Raw genomic sequence first — 18,026 nt, 5'->3', positions numbered from 1 at the left:
AACATTGGTTTTCTTATCTCCTGGGCCAGCATATGACCTCTTCACAGAATGGCAAAAGCAGCGAGAAGACTAGCATTGCCTATAATGTGGCCCACGGGGGCTTCTTTCCAAGCAGCTTCTTTAATACAGTCTCGATGGTAGATTTAGATCTCTCTGATCTTTTGTTTGACCTATAAGTCAGATTTTGGGATTAGACATTGAAGATGTACAAACAGTTGATTCGGAATGTCAAGAAATGAGCTGTCTTGAAAGTTTCTTCTTATTCAGGTCTCTGTTGGGATCTCTGGAACTTAATCACTTAGCTCTTGAGATGCAAACCAGAGTTCTTGTTCTTTTTCTGCTGCTGATATGGCTGTATTTTTTTACTGTAGCTGATGAATATCTTCACCGGTACTCATATATAGTCCTGTTTACTCCAGGCTTTGTAGCAAACATTATTCTAGGGCGGAAGGGCTGTGGCTACTGCAGAGCTGTCCTACTTCTAAAGAATGGCCAAATTTCTTACAATATATCTACTTTTGTGATTATAGGTAATGAAGGCCGTAAAACCTGGAATGAAAGAATATGAGTTGGAGAGGTAAGTGCATTTTTGACATTTATGGCAAAACAATGGAAAAGCATTTCTAGGTTAACAAGAAATACTGCAGATAAGGGCAAATGACATTGATTTAACGACAATTATAGGAACTATTTTGAGGTTGTGCTTGGTGTATTACTCTGTTATACAGAAAAGGAATTCCATCAATTCCTTTCATTTTATTAGATGACAATTGCTTTTAGCTACGTCTTAAAAGCTGTATAATTCTCTTTGCTGAGTGTTATGTAATTTACAGAAACAGTTCCTAATAGCTGTTATTAGTGTTTGATGGTGTTCAGTAAACCATCTTTTATAGGTGAGAATATCATGGTTATTCCTGTTACATTACACAAGTATTTATAGCCACCATAAAATAGTCTGGAGCTTTTTGTTTCAATCTCTTTTACAACTGGAGCAAAAGTTGCTGGTTCTGCTGATGTATTTCTATTCCAATCTACAGTTTTAGTTTTCCTAATGAAATTGAGGATCACTTACCTTGTCTTGAACCACTCTGCTTTACTTAATGGGACAAGTATGTGTGCAGGCACGCTGATGCAGCTTTGATACCCAGTGCATGGTTGAATTGTTCCCTTTCCCATATGGCAATGGAATAGTACCTTTTAAGCAGTTAAACACCACTTATTAATAGGTTATTAATACCATGTGTTTTTATTAATACCATGCCTTTTTCATGCATTGTGCTAATCCTTAGCCAGCATTATTTTAAACCACAAGCAAGCCATGTTATTGCCTTAGCATAATGCATTCATCCATCCATTAATTTGTCCATGACATTTGTATGTATCTGCTTATGAATAAAGCATTTGTGTTAGGTAGTGGAAAATATGTGTGTGTGTGTATGTGTATGAGAGAGAGAGAGAGTGAAAGGAAGGGGAAGGGAAGGGAAGGGAGGGGAGGAAGGAAGGAAGAAAGGAAGGAAGGAAGGAGACATCCTAATAGCTCTTTTAAGAGACCGAACTGCTGCATGATTTTGAACAGTTCTTCCCAGCTTGAGCCAGCAAGAGAAAAAAGTGTGCTGGCGTGCCAAATATGAGTGTGATTACACAGATGATGAAACACCTACCAGATGCCTCTCCTTGCCAGAGGCTTACACAAAAGAATCAATGTGCACAAACACACACCCTTTAGTTTTGCAGGAACAATATTCTTGCTTGATGCATTCCTTTTGAAGGAGCCATACTGCAAAGCTGCACCTGTAGCTTTTTCCTTAAGGCCTTTTCTACACACACACACACACACACTAGCCAAGTCCTTTTTTTTTTTTTAAAGTAACTGGTTGTGCAGCCTTACTTTTTTTACCTACAGTTTTAAATCACCCACCCGGGAAGGAGACAGGAGTTGGGAAATCGGCTAGATAAGACTAGGGAGAAGGGACACTAAGTAGTCACTTTGCATTTGAAAAGAGAGAAAATTGGAGCTGGAGGTCTTGGGTAGTAAGAAATTGCACAGAAAGGGAGCAGCTACTGAAAGCCCCCCCCCTTACTGTGGATATTACTCTGAGCTGAAGGCAGAAGGGAGTGAATCATCTCCAGCTCTTGTTGCAGACCAGATGGATTCACCGGAGAGCAAATGCTGCAGCAGGATTTGAGGCTACTCCCGAGCTGTTTTAAGGCAGCCTGCGCCCACCAGGCACTCTGTCTCAGGATTGCAACTCCCAGAATTCTCAGCCAGTTACTTAGGAATTCTGAGAGTTGCAGTCCAAATGTAATTGGATGGCCTCAGGTGGGGAACCACCGGTTTAGCGATTTGCATTCTTCTGCCTCTCGTATATTTGAGTTGTCCTTGGAGTGACTACCCAACGGTAGCTAGGAATCAGAATGATGGATGAAGATGAGCAGCTTAGCCATTTCAGCTTTTATCTTGTGCTTTGAATCACACCTTGGAAATTAATAAGAGGCACCTTGGCAAATGAGGAGTCGAAGAAGCATCCCTCTGTCCAGGTAGCTCTTCAAAGAGGCAGCGCTGAAATCCTGGCATTGGGTGCAGCATCACCATCTAACCTGGCTTCTCTCCCACCTTCCGGGGGCAAGACTCCCCTCCCCCTTTCCAGATAAGGCAAGAGAGATAAGCGTTGATGTCACCAGCCTGAATGTTTCCTTCCCGTTGTCCTGCCGTCTCCCTTTTCAGGTTCCAGGTCAAAAATGCATCCCCGCCTCCTGAAAATCAATAGAGGCAGGAAGCCAGAGACGGTGAGGGCTCCTTGGTGGCTTGTGTAGAACAGTAGTGATGTTAACGCACAGCCTTGCTTGTCTATTGTTCTTCTTTCGCTCTGGATATTGATTGTGTACCTTCCCTTCTGCTGCCGCCCACACAGCATCTTGACAGTTTGAGAGGTCAGCCTATTCTGCTCATTGCCATCCTGATTCCCCAAATGGGCCTCGGGCGATCAGGCCATCAAAGATCGTCTGGCATGACGTTGCCTTGTATCTCTGCAGCTCTCTGGTGGATTGTGACTCGCATCTTTCATTTGTTCCATTTATTTCAAGGGCGCAAAGAGAAAATGAAGATTGCAGCCATCCAAAGCGTGCGTTGTTTTCCTGTCTCTGGCTGTTTATCTGAGGCGGTGATTTCTCATCTTTCCAGAGACACTGCTTTTTGGCTTATTGAGATATTTAAGTTCGTGGTTTCATTCAGCTTGAGGGCAAACATTTTCATGTTTGAGATAGCCTATTCATTTGAAGTGTTGTAAATCCAAGTCGAAATTAGAAATAACCTGTTTGTGTGCAGGAGTGGAGTGGAGGAGGTGGGGAATATGCTTCTCCTTTTCAGGAGGATCACGGAATGAGGCCACGTTGGAAATGCTAGGAGATTGCAAAGGGTCTGCCCCATCTTGCAGACTTGGGGGGGAGGGGGAGAGGAACGGAGCTAGCCAGCTGGGGTTCAGCCAGCTTCAGAGCAAGTAGAGAAGGAACCCAGAGAAGCCAAGCTGGATCAGCGTTTCACTGTTAAATAAGATTAGGATGTCACAGATGTTGATTCCAACTTCTGACTGATGATGATGATTGTGTAGTCCAATGGTTGCTGCCACTTCTGAAGGATTCTGAAGGTCTAGGAGGTTCTTATTCCAGAGAATCTAGTCTGGTTGTCAGTAAGTCCGGCATCTGCTTTTCCATCCATTGACCCTGCAGCTTTTGTGGATTTGCAAGATTTATTCAGGGACAGGGGTTAGAATTGCAGAATCTATGTATATGGAAAAGATTCGATCCTTTAAACTCCAGACTAAAATCTGGATCCTCTACAAAAGAGGATCTACAGGCTCAATTTTCTTGACTTCCAATACCATTCCAAGACCCCTCTGTTTTTTTTCAAATTGTCCCCTCCAGTTCTCAAATGTTTTGACATAATCCCTTGCTTTGGATTTCTCCCCTTTGCTTTTGTGAATCTGAGATTATTCCACACCTGCTATCACCTCTCTTGTGTGTTATATAATTCTGTGGACAAACATTTCAAGGATGACCGACAGTTTAAATCAAAGTCGCTATGGCATTTAAGGAAACAGAGCTACACTAAGACCCCCCCAAATCAGTTTGGCACCTTGATGTACAATCTGAAGGTGAAGCTGTTGACTAAGGGTGCATGAAGGTCAAATTTTCATAAAATATGATGTGAGCGGGGACAGTATTAAACGCAAATAGTACCAAATAATGCCAACTTCATCCATCCATCCATCCATCCCTCATCCAATTTATGGCCGCTCATCTCAGTGAGTGACCTGGACAGCAAACAGAATTAAAATAGAGTAAAAACAATGGCAAATAATTAAACCCCCAACTAAGGTAAACTTAAATGAAAATGAATTTCTGTCTTCATAGAATCTGCCATTCAAAACCCCTCCCCCCCCTTTCCCCCAAACCTGGGCAAAATTGGGACTCAAAAACTACACAGAATTCAATAAGGTGCCATTAATGTTAGTAATTCAACTCTTAAGGATTTAAAGGCCAGCGTTTCCTTAAGACCTCAGTAAGGCCGTGTTTCTTGGAAATGCTTCTTCCCAGATTTTTTCCCCATCTGGACTGAGTTGCTGGTTACGAAATCAGCTGCCAGCAGACTTGCCTTCCATCTTTGGCCAGATTACGCCTCTTCTCCCTTCCGTGCCTTTCCCAGGCTCCCCGGAATCTCTTTTCGGCGTGGCTGTTGGGCCTGTGCGGCAAATGCAAGTCTAAACACCCTCATGAGTTCCAACTACTCAGAACCTCTGTGGAAAATACTCTCATCACAGATCATGTCAGTGAGCTGTAACAATGAACCAGATGATGGGTTTTTATAAGGATTGGATTTGATCACAATTACTGAGAACTGGTTTAGATCCGTCATTGAGTGCCCGGTGTGTGCTGGTTTCCAATGCTATAGTTCTGTTAGTGTCATTTTCTCGGTTTTAATGGAATATCGAACATTTACTCTCGGAAATGTCACTCTCAGATGGCAAAGCCTTCAGAACCAAGCAGGATGAAGCGGATATTGCAAGCTTTAAAACGCCACTCACAGCCACTAAACAGTTCTTAGCAGAATGGAACTGCACCACTTTGCTAAAGCATTTCACTTGTGCAGTGCTTCCCCCCTCTCCACTTCTGTGGGTGGCGTAACTTCCCTGTTTCTCAGGATTTTCCAAAGAGGCAGCAAAACGGAATTTCACTTTTAGGAAGTCACTGGGGGGCATCACCAGCTGCCTAGAAAAGGGCGCAAGCTGAGTTTCTGTCCTGCCGGTTTTACGAGAAAGCAAATCTTGCTAATATCCACAAATGGAGGAACGGATGGTGAAGATGATGGAACTTGCAGAGATGGCTAAATTAACTTCTTTGCTTAGAGAGGAAACAATATCTACATTTATGGCTGGCTGGAAACCCCTTAATAGACCTTTTGCATAAAATGGTAAAAAAAAATGCACCTAAGATTTGTGGTTTTGATGATTAAAAAAAGTGGATTATAGAAAAGAAAGAGCTTTTTTTCTGTAACCAGAGAGGAAGCGATAACTTTGTAATTATACTTGTATTTGCTCTAAAGGAAATTGGAAGCTGCTCCTTTCCATTTCTCTTCTTTTCTTTCCCCTCCTTCCTTTTTCTTTTAATTAGTTCGTGTTAGTTCTTTTGTTCTTTGTAAATTTTAATAAAAAATATATAGAAAAAGAAAGCAAATCTTCCAAAATTAGACTTAAATGATTTTTCAAAAATAGACAAGAAATGGTTATGTCAACCATCCCACTCAGCCATCTAGCAAAGAAAGACTCCAGGTGCCTTGTTTTTGCCAAGAGTATATTTCGCTGAAGCTTAAATGGTTAACAGAAGTAGCAAAGCTGATCCTGGGGTTTTTGAGCTCAAGCAGTGCAATTAATTTTCCCTTTTCCCCCGGCTTTCCTGGGCTGGAGCTTCTCACATCTTGGCCTCGCACAGCTTAGCTTCCATTACTCCCCTATTTCCTCCCTATATTCCAATCCTATCTTCCCTCCCCCCATTGCTAATGTCAGGCTGTTAGCCTGCAAAGCTTGGAGAGCAGAATTGCAGCCATTTTATGCTAGCAAAGAGGATCACATGTGGTTGGACTCCATATTGTCCCAACAGTGCCACTAAAGTCAACCACGGAGATGTGTGGCTGAGGGAGATCTTGTGCTTTTCATCCAACCTTCACCTCACCACAGAGGAAAAGCTTGTGTGGGGTTTACTTGAGGATGCTGACATTTTTTGTCAAGCCTGCTTTAGCTGTGAGCAAGAAAATTTGCAGACAGTGCAGTGTGCTGAAGAGTCACATGGCTGCTCTTCAAGCATCCCACAGTTTGGAATCAAGGAAGGCAGAGCTGCGACAGCAGATGCAGAGATCACCCCTGTAGCACATCAGGCTTGCCTGTTCAGTTTTAAATATAGTTTTAATTAGATGATAATAAAATGGGAACACTGGCATGCTGCAAAGTAAAAGCAGCCTCTTCCAGCATAACCATTGTGACAAATTTTTGGTCACCACGATGTAAAAAAGATGTGGAGACTCTAGAAGGAGTGCAGAGAAGAGCAACAAAGATGACTAGGGGACTGGAGGCTAAAACATACAAGGAACGGTTGCTGGAATTGGGTATGTCTAGTTTAATGAAGAGAAGGACGAGGGGGGACATGATAGCACTGTTCCAGTATCTCAGGGGCTGCCACAAAGAAGAAGGAGTCAAGCTATTCTCCAAAACGCCTGAAGGCAGGACAAGAAGCAACGGATGGAAACTAACCAAAGAGAAAAGCAACCTAAAACTAAGGAGAAACTTCCTGACAGTTAGAACAATTAACCAGTGGAACAATCTGCCTCCAGAACTTGTGAATGCTCCAACACTGTAAGTTTTTAAGAAGAGATTGGACAATCATTTGTCTGAAGTGGTATAGGGTTTCCCTTATCTCCATCATCCTGTCTCTTGAAATCTGTAACAAAGAAAGGCAAAAGATCATTCCTGAACCATTTTCCTGCTAATTTCAATAGGATTTGCATGGACAGTTTGTGAAAAATGTCTAGAGGAGCGCCTGGTTTAAGTTGTATAATTTAGCTTGAAGAACTTTGCCTGGTTGCACTGTTTTTGTTGATAGTGTAGTTTAAATGTATGTGTGCATTATGAGCTTAAAATTCTGCATGTACTCATAAGCATAACTAATGAAATTTCCAGTAATTAATTATTTCTTAGGGGCAAAACTCTCCCCTTCGGTGTCTCCTAATGAAACATGAGAAACATGAAAATTAATCTGTCTTATTAAAAATGGTTAAATTAAAAAGCCATTTATTTTCACTCTATTTATTATGATATTTTCTGAATAGCAAAACTTCTCCCATCTGTTCCAAGCTCCTGATATAAGGTTTGTTTTATATTTTCCCCTTTCAACTTTGGGAACTAGGCTAAACCTTGATTATGCTACAACCTTAAGTTCTATTTTTTCTCCCTTCACGTGCCACGCCCCTCCCGTTCCCTTAACCCCATGACCTGTGGATTGGTCCCTCTGGGACCAATTATTCCTTTCAGAATTATTCTAACATGTTTTTAGCCCCAGGAAGTATAAATGTCAGGAGCGTGTTTCAACCCTGGTCTCTTCCAAAGAGCATTTCCATGGCTGCTGGCACAATTAATGCTTTTTTCTGAGTCATACACAAGTAGAGCGGTCCCTGCTTTGACCAGCCAGAGGTCCTCCAGGAGAAAATCCATTTGAGGTAGCAGGAACAATTGCCTTGCTGCCCAACTTGCCTTGTGGGCTTGAATAGGAAAAGTTGTGTCCTGGCGGAGCTTGCTGGACAACCTTCCTGTTGACTTGTGGCTTGGAGAGTTGTGCATTTGGAGAGTCACAGTCAGTTTGTTTTGGCTGACAAGCCTGAAAGCTTTTTAAAACTTTACTGCAACCAGCATCGCCCACAGAGTATGGTGAAAAAGTCAAGATGGCAGCCACATTTAGTGCGATCGAAGCTCATAAGGGTAGCCCTTTGAAGATATTTTTTGTGTGCAACAATGAGGGGGCTCCACTCCAATTCCTTCATTCATTCTGGTAACTCAACAAGATGGTAAATAGCAAAGCACTGTTGACTGTGTTGCCTTCTGCAAGTTTCCAGTGTTTTAGTCTCACATACTTTCGATTACAAATATTTTCTCCTATCAAATCTTTTTCCTTCACAATTTGAGTAACAGAGTGACAGAGTTGGAAGGGATCTTCTAATCCAAACCCCTGCTCAAGCAGGAGACCCTATACTATTTCAGACAAGTGGCTGTCCAGTCTCTTAAAAACCTCCAGTGATGGAGCACTCACAACTCACAACTTTGGAAGGCAAGCTGTTCCACTGATTAATTGTTCTAACTGTCAGGAAGTTTCTCCTTAGTTCTAGGTTGCTTCTCTCCTTGATTAGTTTCCATCCGTTGCTTCTTGTTTTGCCCTCAGGGGCTTTGGAGGATAGGTTGACTCCCTCTTCTTTGTGGCAACCCCTGAGATATTGGAACACTGCTAGTCCTTCTTTTCATTAAACTAGACATACCCAATTCCAGCAACCGTTCTGTATATGTTTTTGCCTCCCATCGCCTGATCATCTTTGTTGCTCTTTTCTGCACTCTTTCCAAAGACTCAACATCTTTTTTATATTGTGGTGACCAAAACTGGATGCAATATTCCAAGTGTGGTCTTATCAAGGCATTATAGAGTGGGGTTAACACTTCATGTGATCCTGATTCTATCCCTCTGTTAATGGCAGCCTAGAACTATGTTGGCTGTTTTGGCAGCTGCAGCATACGACTGGCTCCTATTTAAGTGATTGTCCACTAGGACTCCAAGATCCCTCTCACAATTACTACTGTTGAGCCAGGTACCACCTATCCTATACCTGTGCATTTAGTTTTTCTTGCCTAAATGTAGAACCTTACTTTTTCACCATTGAATTTCATTTTTTTAGATAGAGCCCAATGTTCAAGTCTGTCAAGAGTAAGTATGGTTGACTAGTACCGTGTTTCCCTGGAATAAGACCCAACCGGAAAATAAGCCCTAGCATGATTTTTCAGGATGCTCGTAATATAAGCCCCACCCCAAAATTAAGCCCCAGTTAAGATCCTCAGCCAGACAGATGCATTTAGTACCATATTTCCCCGAATATAAGCCCTTATCAGAAAATAAGCCCTAATGCATCTTTTGGAGCAAAAATTAATATAAGACCCGGTCTTATTTTCGGGGAAACTTGGTATTTATGTATATGATCTACCAGTCTTTACAAAAGAATAAAACATAAATGTAATGGAAATTTTGAAATAAAATAAAGAAAAGCTGTTCATAAAATTGCAAGTACCACTTTTGGATTAGGATCAGCAAAACAGTGCGTGCGGCTTTTAAGAAAAACTGAAGGGAAAGGATTGGAGGGAAGCAGACAACTGTGGAGGCAAAGGGTGAAGGTGAATTAAACGCAAAATTATATTCATTAAAGCTACAAAACACACGTATCAGTGGCTAGTGATGAAAGGGTGAGAGGTGAGTTGTTTTGTGCCCAGTGTGACTTCAGATTGAAACATCACAGGGGGTTCTTTTCCGCCAGCAGCGGCTGCATTTTCCTTGAGATGACAGTAATGGCAATGCATTTCCTTTCCCCCCCCACAAAGTAAATAAAGATTGGTTAAATCTTTGAGGGTTCTCTGGCAACCCCAAGGGCAAATGCCTCCAACCATTCTTCCACTTCTGCATTTTGAAACATCTGTGATGTTTTTCTGACTCTTTCTTCTCCTCCCTGTCGGCAAAGAAAGGAAAAAGTGATCGCTTTGCATTGACCTTTTTGCCTGCGGGAACCATCAAGGAATCTCTTTTGCATTTGACAGGTTCCTGGGAGAAACTACTTTGTCATGGTTGGTTTTGTCTAATTCAATGAAGGCTGTTCAATGAACTCTTTTCCATGCTTAGTGTTCTTAATTTTTTGAGAAAAAAATATTTCAGGTCTTTTCAACCAGAAGTGCTAGAGCTGGAACTGGGCCAGTTTCTTTCATAGAAAGTTTCATTTAGGGAGCAGGGAGAGGAGTTTGGAAGAACAGAGCAAGAGAGAAATTACTTTTCCTTTCCTCTTTGAGAGAGATGTCATGTGAACTAAATACATATATCCCACCAACGTCATCTTACTGTTTTTAATTGCAGTCTTTAAGTAGATCCTACACTGTTCAGTCTCCAAAGCAACCTTGAAAGCACATCCTGAACTGGAAGTCAAAGCTAATTTTGTATTCGTTGTCTCCTTGTGGTCTTAAGATACATTTTTATTATCTCAATCTGTATATTGCCAATCAAGCAATCGGGGCATCTCCCAGCCAGCTTGGCAAGTGGACTCAACTCTTTTCAACTACTCCTAATCTTATTTTACCATGATTAACATTTAAATCAAATTCTTCAGCGATGAAATTACCCTACAATTAAATTAGCAGTGTACTTCTCCCCAGCTTCCTGCAGCTCCCCGTCTCTGCAGAGCTTTGGGGTCCTTCATGGCTGAATGTATGAGCTTGCACAGGTGGACATCCCAAAGGTGCTTTTTCAAGAGGCAACTGGAGTTTCTGGTTTTTCCTTTGAAGACGTTTCGCTTCTCATCCAAGAAGCTTCTTCAGCTCTGACTGGATGGTGGGGAAATGGAAGGATTTATACTCCTTGCAGACTGCTGGTCATTTGCCTTCTGTTAGAGAGTCATTATCTGTACATTGGGGAAACAAAACAACCACTTCATAAACACATGACACAACATAGGAGAACAAACCCATCGGGACAAGAGTCACACCCATTTGCATCACTCAGGTGACCCCGATGACACAGATATACCTCCAGGTTGTCTTAACGACTCGCTAAACGAAGGCAAATGACCAGCCATCTGCAAGGAATATAAATCCTTCCATTTCCCCAGCATCCGGTCAGAGCTGCAGAAGCTTCTTGGAGGAGAAGCGAAACGACTTCAAAGAGAGTCCAGTTCCCTCGTGAAAAAGCACCTGGACCATGACCTGGATGACTGAGAGTCTCGGTAGACACAGGTGCACATGGGTTGCAGTCTTATTTTTTAGCCTGGGTGAAATGCTTTTAGTGCCCTGAGCATTTTTTTCAGTATGTTTTTAGCAGCTGTGCATTACAATAATGAATTTGCTTTGAATAAGACTGATTTTGCTCTTAGCAACAAAGGGAGCCGGGTGGGTTATTTGCACTTGCACTGAATTCCATGAATGCTGAAGAGAGGATCAGCCTCCTGCATCTTTATTTCAGCAAACGTCCGCTCCTGCGGGAGTTTCTGCTGCCCGTGGTTGTTTGTGGCTGAGGTTTTCCCATTTCCTGCTCTGACTTGCTTTTTGTTTTTCTGCATGTCAGCAATGTCCAAATAAAATGTAATTTCCCAACACTGCATGTTATTTCACTCTTGCAATAAAGTCTGGAAGCGTCCAGTATTGATATTGATTTTGTGCAAAACTAAACACATCTCTAAAGCGTAAAGGGTGGGGGTTTATGTGGTAGGTGTTTAAATATTGCAACCTCCCCGGACTCACCAATGTATACGTTGGGTGGCATGTAAATTTGTTTAATAAATCAATAAAATAAAATCTTCAGTTTGAAGGATATTTAGATGGGAGAAACAAGTGACTGCAGGTTTCCCTGCGTGTGTGCATGCATGTGTGTGTCTGTGCATTTGTGTGTTTTCTACCCAGAAAGTGAGGATCAACCAAACGTGTTCTTCCTGCCTGGTCCAGGGCTGGGTGTCCTTTGCACAATTTTTCAGGTTGAAATATATTAGTAATAATCTGTAGTGAATAGGTTTCCAAGTAACTTAAATCAGCGTTACTAATTTTCACTTGTAATATCTCCTAGTTCCGCTTTGTTTTTTTTAATGTTTGAAAAGTATGTACGTATGGCATATTTATATGGAACCATCTTTTTAAAGAATCTTAGTTTACCCAGATATTATTTTGGGATTAACCCATAACAGACACCTTCAGGTTCTTGGGTCCAAACATGTCTCTTTTGACAAAGAGGCATGGATGAGTGTGTCTCTTCCACGTACCCCTTCCACATACCATGTAGTTGAGAGTCATTTTTGATTGCGGCAGGATATAAATACAGTCAATAAATAAAATGTAAGGAAAGAGAAAGTTCTGTATACCATCAACATACTGGCATGGACTGCATTTTGAACAACCTGCCTGGTGTGTGGGTATGCCTTCGAATCAGCTTAGATTCCTGCAATTACCTGAGAAAGTCGGTAAAGCTTTTTGGCAAGGTTTGCCATTGCCCCCTTCCTAGGGCTGAGAGAGAATGACTGGCACAAGGTCACCTAGCTGTCCTTGTGCCTCAGGTAGGATTAGAACTCACAGTCTCCCAGTTTCCACCCTGGTGCTTTCACCGTTACACCAAACTGACTTTCTTGACTTGGTGAATATCTGGGTAAGTCCTCCCCCCCAGTTCTCTTGCAACCTTTGGAGATGTAGTTTGCCCTTGCCTTCTTTTATCTAGGACTAAGAGGAGGGATTGGCCCATGTCTTTGTGCCTATGGTAGGACTAGCAGTCATGATCTCTTAGTTTCTAGCCTATTGCTTTAACTAGTACTCCAAACTGACTCTCAGAATGACCGGCTTTGGGAGTTTCATGTCAACTGAAGATAATATGGGCCACCGAAGGGCCCTGATGCACAAGTTATAGAAGTTCCTGTAGAATTCCCCGATCCTCCTGTTGCAGAATATCAAGTCCTCTGGAAATCTCCAAGACCCCATGGCAAGAATCATCCACCAAGGGCATTTTGGTGTCTAAACTGCTTCACGGTCTCAGTTGAACCTTTCTTCCAGGAACGGCCACAGCTCCCCAGAGCTCCAGTTCTCAAAAAGTCCCACTTTGCTTTACAATAGCACTAATTCATGTGTCCGTCCTCCTGTAGCTATGAGATAGGAACAAGGTGGAAGCGCATCAGAATCACACGTCAAGGTGTTTGATGAGTTGTCCTGCAGAGGGAAAGAAGATAATTTATATTGGGACCTAGCGGTAGTCTTGGGTGCTCTGAAGCAAGGTAGTTTTGTCAAAGTCACAAGGCTGTTAATCAGATTTGCCTAAGTAAATATCGACAAGAGACTAGAGATCAGATGGCCTCTTTCCTTGCTGTCTTTGTGAATGTCATTGAGAAGCAATCGTGGAAGGAATACTAAACTAGTTGGGTAGCTGAGAGTGAAGACTTTGGATTTGTAGAAACAAGATTGAAGTCTTACTCAGATGAGACACGCTCCACTTCATATTCTCTTTTTAATCAAGAAAGCGTTTTAAGATTAACTGTGAGTCCTATGGAGGTCAGATAATATCTTGCAACTTGGGTAATAGAATGTCTATGCATTTCTTTTTATTCTTTTGCTTTATTCCATTTTATTAAGATTTTATCCTACGGGCTTCTCAAGGTTAGGGTTTACAGAGTTTATCTCCTTTCTTTGACTCATTTCTCCCCCCCCCCCAATGGTCCCCTCCAGTTGCATTGGTACATCTGTCTCTGTAGCTCCTATGGTTACCAGAGATTTTCTGATTATTCTAATCACTCCTTTTCAGGGACTCTTTCTATTGACTGTTTTGTAAGCAGCAGTCTTGGTCTTTTGGCTTTAGTCATTGGACAGATCTATATCTACCTATATAATGTATCTAGCCAGAAAGGTCATAGCGGTCTTATGACTTTGTCCAACTGACTGAAAGCAAAAGGAAATTTGCTTTAGACTGGATTTTGCCATGACTTATGCTCAGAGAAGTCTTTCTTGTAAGTCTTAAGCTAGACCTAATCAAGGAATCCCTTTTCCATTGCTGCATTTTCTGTGTAGCCAATGCAGAAACCATTGCCGCGCTCTAAACGGATATCAGGACAGAGCCAGTCCACTTATAAGCCCTCATCTCTGTGTTGGTCATTGACCATAAATAAAAGTTTACAAACCCTCATCATTACCTTTGGTAAATAAGTCTTGGTTTAGTTAGGATCACTTAAGGCAGGGGTCCCCAACCCCCAGGCTGTGGCCCTAACTGGCACAGTTCAAAATGCAAAAAAATTAAGAACCCAAAGGCGCTTTTTCACAAAGCAACTGGACTTTCTTTTTTCTCCTTGAAGACGTTTCGCTTCTTATCCAAGAAGCTCCTTCATCTCTCAGAGAAACAAAATGTCTTCAAAGAGAGAAAAAAAAAGTCCAGTTGCCTCGTGAAAAAGCACCTTTGGGACAGCCAGGACCTGGATGGCTGAGAATCTCCATAGACAGTTAGGAAGTAAGCTAATTTATTCTTACTGTTTACCCCTCTTCTAAATGTCTGATTTCTTGAACCCGTTTCTGTAATTTATTTTAAACAAATTACTGCTTGAGCTTGAGCACAGAAAACTTAATTGGCAAATACAATAATTACTGTTTACCTAAAACAGAGTTGATGTTATGCTTATTTTAAAATCGTAATTATGAGACTTTTTTTTCCTGAACACCAAGTGTACTAGTCTGATGAAATAATAACATGTAATATAAATAGGTGGATTTTCTAAGTTGACAGACGTAAATATGGGTCTATTACATATGCACGTTAATATGAGTGTTCATCATTATTTATTTAAAAGATGTATGAAGTCTCATAGTTGTGACTATGGGTGGCATACAAAAGGAGAAATCAAAAGAGATTAAATGCAAACAATAAGCAAATATAAAACCTGACAATCATACCAAATTATTCTTCAATGATTAAAGGCATTGTTGCCTTTAATTCTTTAGAATTCAAACAAGTTTCATCTAATGTACAAAAAGATGGCATATGAGGTCCATGGAGAAGGAACCAAGGATATCTCCTTAAAAACATATTTTTCTCAGTTTCTACTGGTTATCCTAAACCTCTACAGTTCTCTGTTACTTTAACAGTTATGAAAAGAAATAAAAGATTAATTAAATTTTAAGCCTTTAATTGTTTGGTTATGTCAATGGGACTCTGATTTATTAAATTCCTCTGAGCCAGCTCTGGACTGGAATTCTTCTGCTTGTCTCTATGGAAAGGTTAATTGTGTTACGCTCACTTGAGCAATAAGTGAAACTGTGGAAATGCATCTTTAGCAATTAGGACTACACATGGAACTTATATGGAAATAAGTTGGAAATCTTCTTAAGCCCTTTCTTTGCATTTTCAGAATTGTGATAGATTTACAAATAGCAAGTTCTTGTTAATGTTTGGTGCTTCGGTGTTCCTTTTGTTAAGAGACTTTGTTAGAGAATTCAAACATTTTAAAAGCCAAGTTGCTCAAAGATTTATCCTTTTTATCAATTACATCCCAGAAGTAGAAATTGGCTTTCCAACTGTGCGTCTTCAGTTGTAAATAAAATGTATCAGAAATGTTTCCAGTTTGGAAAAAAATGTAGAATGAGAATTGTTACACAATGCAGAAGTTTGCTAGTTTTCTGAGTTGTACTGATACTTCTTATCAGAATTTTGAATTTGGTTGGTTTTCCTCCAGGTGTTTTCTTCCAGTCACCATTGTTAGGATCCTCTAGAAGATGACATTTCGTCCTGCTTTCATTTCATATGCCTATTTTTCAAGGACTGTGAAAAAACTCCACGGCCTGTGAGCTGCTTAATAGTTGTGGGTTCCCTGGTTCAGCTTCTGACTCTGCAATCTTGGGTCTGACTCTGCAGAGAGAAAGTCAGCTCTTTTGAAGTTCAAGACCCTGGTTGGGTTGTTTTCTGTTGCTAGTGTTTGCATTATATTAAATTCCAGTATGACGTGGTCACTTTCACCCAGGGTTCCAGCAACTTCAACTCCCTCTATCACTTCTTCTCAATTAGTAAGGATTAGGTCCAGTATAGCTTTGTGTCTAGTTCCCTCCTCCAGCTTTTGGATGACAAAGTTGTCGGCTAGGTTGGTTAGGAATCTGTTTGATGTCCCGCTCACTGCAGAGTTTGTCTCCCAGTTGATATCTGGATAGTTGAAGTCTCCCATTACTACTGTGGTATGCTTCCTACATACATTTGTTAACTGGTTGGCAAAGAGTTTATCTATTTCTTCTTGGTTGGGTGGCCTATAATATACACCTATGGCAATGTCACTTTTTCTCTCTTCTATATTGACCCATATACATTCTGGGGAGATTTCTGAAGAATTTTCTCTGTTCACACCAGAAGAACAGACTTGCTCACTTCTTTCCCCATATGGCATGAAGCAAATGAAGGATCATATTGCAAAGTACCAGTATCTCTTCTGACGCTTTGTCAAATGCATTGCAAAAGATGGCTCATAATGGTGCTGTGCCGCAGCCATGCCGATTCCGGCTCCATCTTGCCAGGTCTGCAATCGCGGAATGTCTCAGCATGGGAAATGCCGTGCAGAGAACTAATCGTGCTGTAGAAGGCAGCATTTGGCAACACGTTTAATAACCACAATTTATCAAGTTTATCAAACTGTCTCAGGAAGCTAAAATGCCCATAATAGTAGTGTTTGCTTTTACAAAGATGAATTGTAGAAGAACAGGTCTGTGCGGGGCTGGTTTCCTGGTTCAGTGCATCGGAGTAGATAAATGGCCCAGAATTTGCATGCTCAGTGTAATTATGGCCACCGTGTCACACTGAGTTAGGTATTGTAAGCTTGTCGAGTGGATGGCGCAGGAAAGTAACTAGAAGTTAGTGTGTGCTGTGTAGGGTGGACTTGATTTAAATCAAGTCGATTTAAAGCACAATTTAAATCATGATTTAAATCATTAGTAAAAAGGCTTGATTTAAATCAAGTCGATTTAAATCATAATTTTTAAAGAGCAGCTGTCATCTCTGTCCCGCAGCCACTCCTCCTCTTGACTCACCGACAGTCCCACTCCCTGTAATGGGGTGGCTGGTGATGCGACAGTGGTACAACAAGGTGAGGGACATGGCGGGCAGCAGGTGAGTGGATGCCCGCTAACAGGCACTGCCAAGATGGATCTGAAATGACAGGTGCTCTTTAAACGTAAGGACTCATTCTTGCTGGTGGTTAGAATCTCCAATATTATTATTTGCAAACCAAATGAAGGTTTCCTATTTAGAATAACAAGCTGCCAGGTTAGTAAAACAGCGATATCAGAACCGATTTTAGGTTAATAGGTTAACCACACACAGTTGGAGAACTACTCAAATTCTTTTGTTTAACTAAAACACTTAGAGCCTGGTACAGATGGATTTCTCTTCAAACAATCATACCGTTTGTAGTGTATATAGGTTTGCAAAAACAATGGGATAAATGAATATTCCTGAACTTTGTTTTATGATTTATCTCATGGTTACTGTGAAATTGTGTGAATGCATCAACGCACTGCATGTTATCTCAGCTTGCAGAGCTTGGATTCATTAAATGAATTTACCAAAAATGTAAATATTGCAGAACATACAGCCTCATGCTACATAACTAAGCTCCATTTCATGCTGAAGAAACTAAATTATTAATGTATCTTAAATAGAAAAACTATATTTAGATAGATTTTTACTCCAAAAGCATTTTATTAAAATAAATTTGATAAAAATAAAAAAAATCCAATTTAAGTAAAAAAAACACCTAAAATCATCAATTATGATCCACCCTGGTGCTGTGCCAATATAGCTGTTGTGGATGCAGAATTTCAGGGGCTTTTTACAGCTCAGCAACTTCTGGAGCAAAGCTGGCTTGTAAATCCTGATCTCAACTGACTGTATTCATACCTTCTGGACTGATATTGGATCTCACTTGGTTACTCATCACATTTCCTTGAATTTTCTTGTGGAGTTTTTTTAATCAAAATATTCCATAATATTTGATTATGTATGAAAACTCCCAGTAAACAATACATATAACCTAATGGAAAAATGGAACAGAGTCTAGTTCTTCCCATCACATCTTTGCAATAATCTTGATGATGGTAAAGAGGGGAGCAATAGCAATAGCACTTAGACCAGGGGTCTTCAAACTTGGCCCTTTTATAACTTGACTTCAACTCCCAGAATTCCTCAGCCAGGCACGC

General features: G+C 41.0%; 1 protein-coding gene across 1 annotated transcript in view; it reads left to right on the top strand.

Annotated features, from left to right (window-relative positions):
• PEPD (peptidase D) overlaps positions 1–18,026 on the top strand; it is a 72,091-nt gene that overhangs the window by 24,586 nt on the left and 29,479 nt on the right. The window contains exon 9 of the mRNA XM_015812085.1: positions 531–577. Within this exon, the coding sequence (XP_015667571.1) occupies positions 531–577 (47 nt within the window). The remainder of the gene's footprint in view (positions 1–530; positions 578–18,026) is intronic.

This window comes from Protobothrops mucrosquamatus, unplaced genomic scaffold, assembly GCF_001527695.2.
Source record: "Protobothrops mucrosquamatus isolate PMUCROS unplaced genomic scaffold, P.Mucros_1.0 scaffold67, whole genome shotgun sequence".
NCBI lineage: Eukaryota > Metazoa > Chordata > Lepidosauria > Squamata > Viperidae > Protobothrops > Protobothrops mucrosquamatus.
The sequence above is the reverse complement of the archived record's forward strand: the minus strand, read 5'-3'. Positions and strand labels throughout refer to the sequence as shown.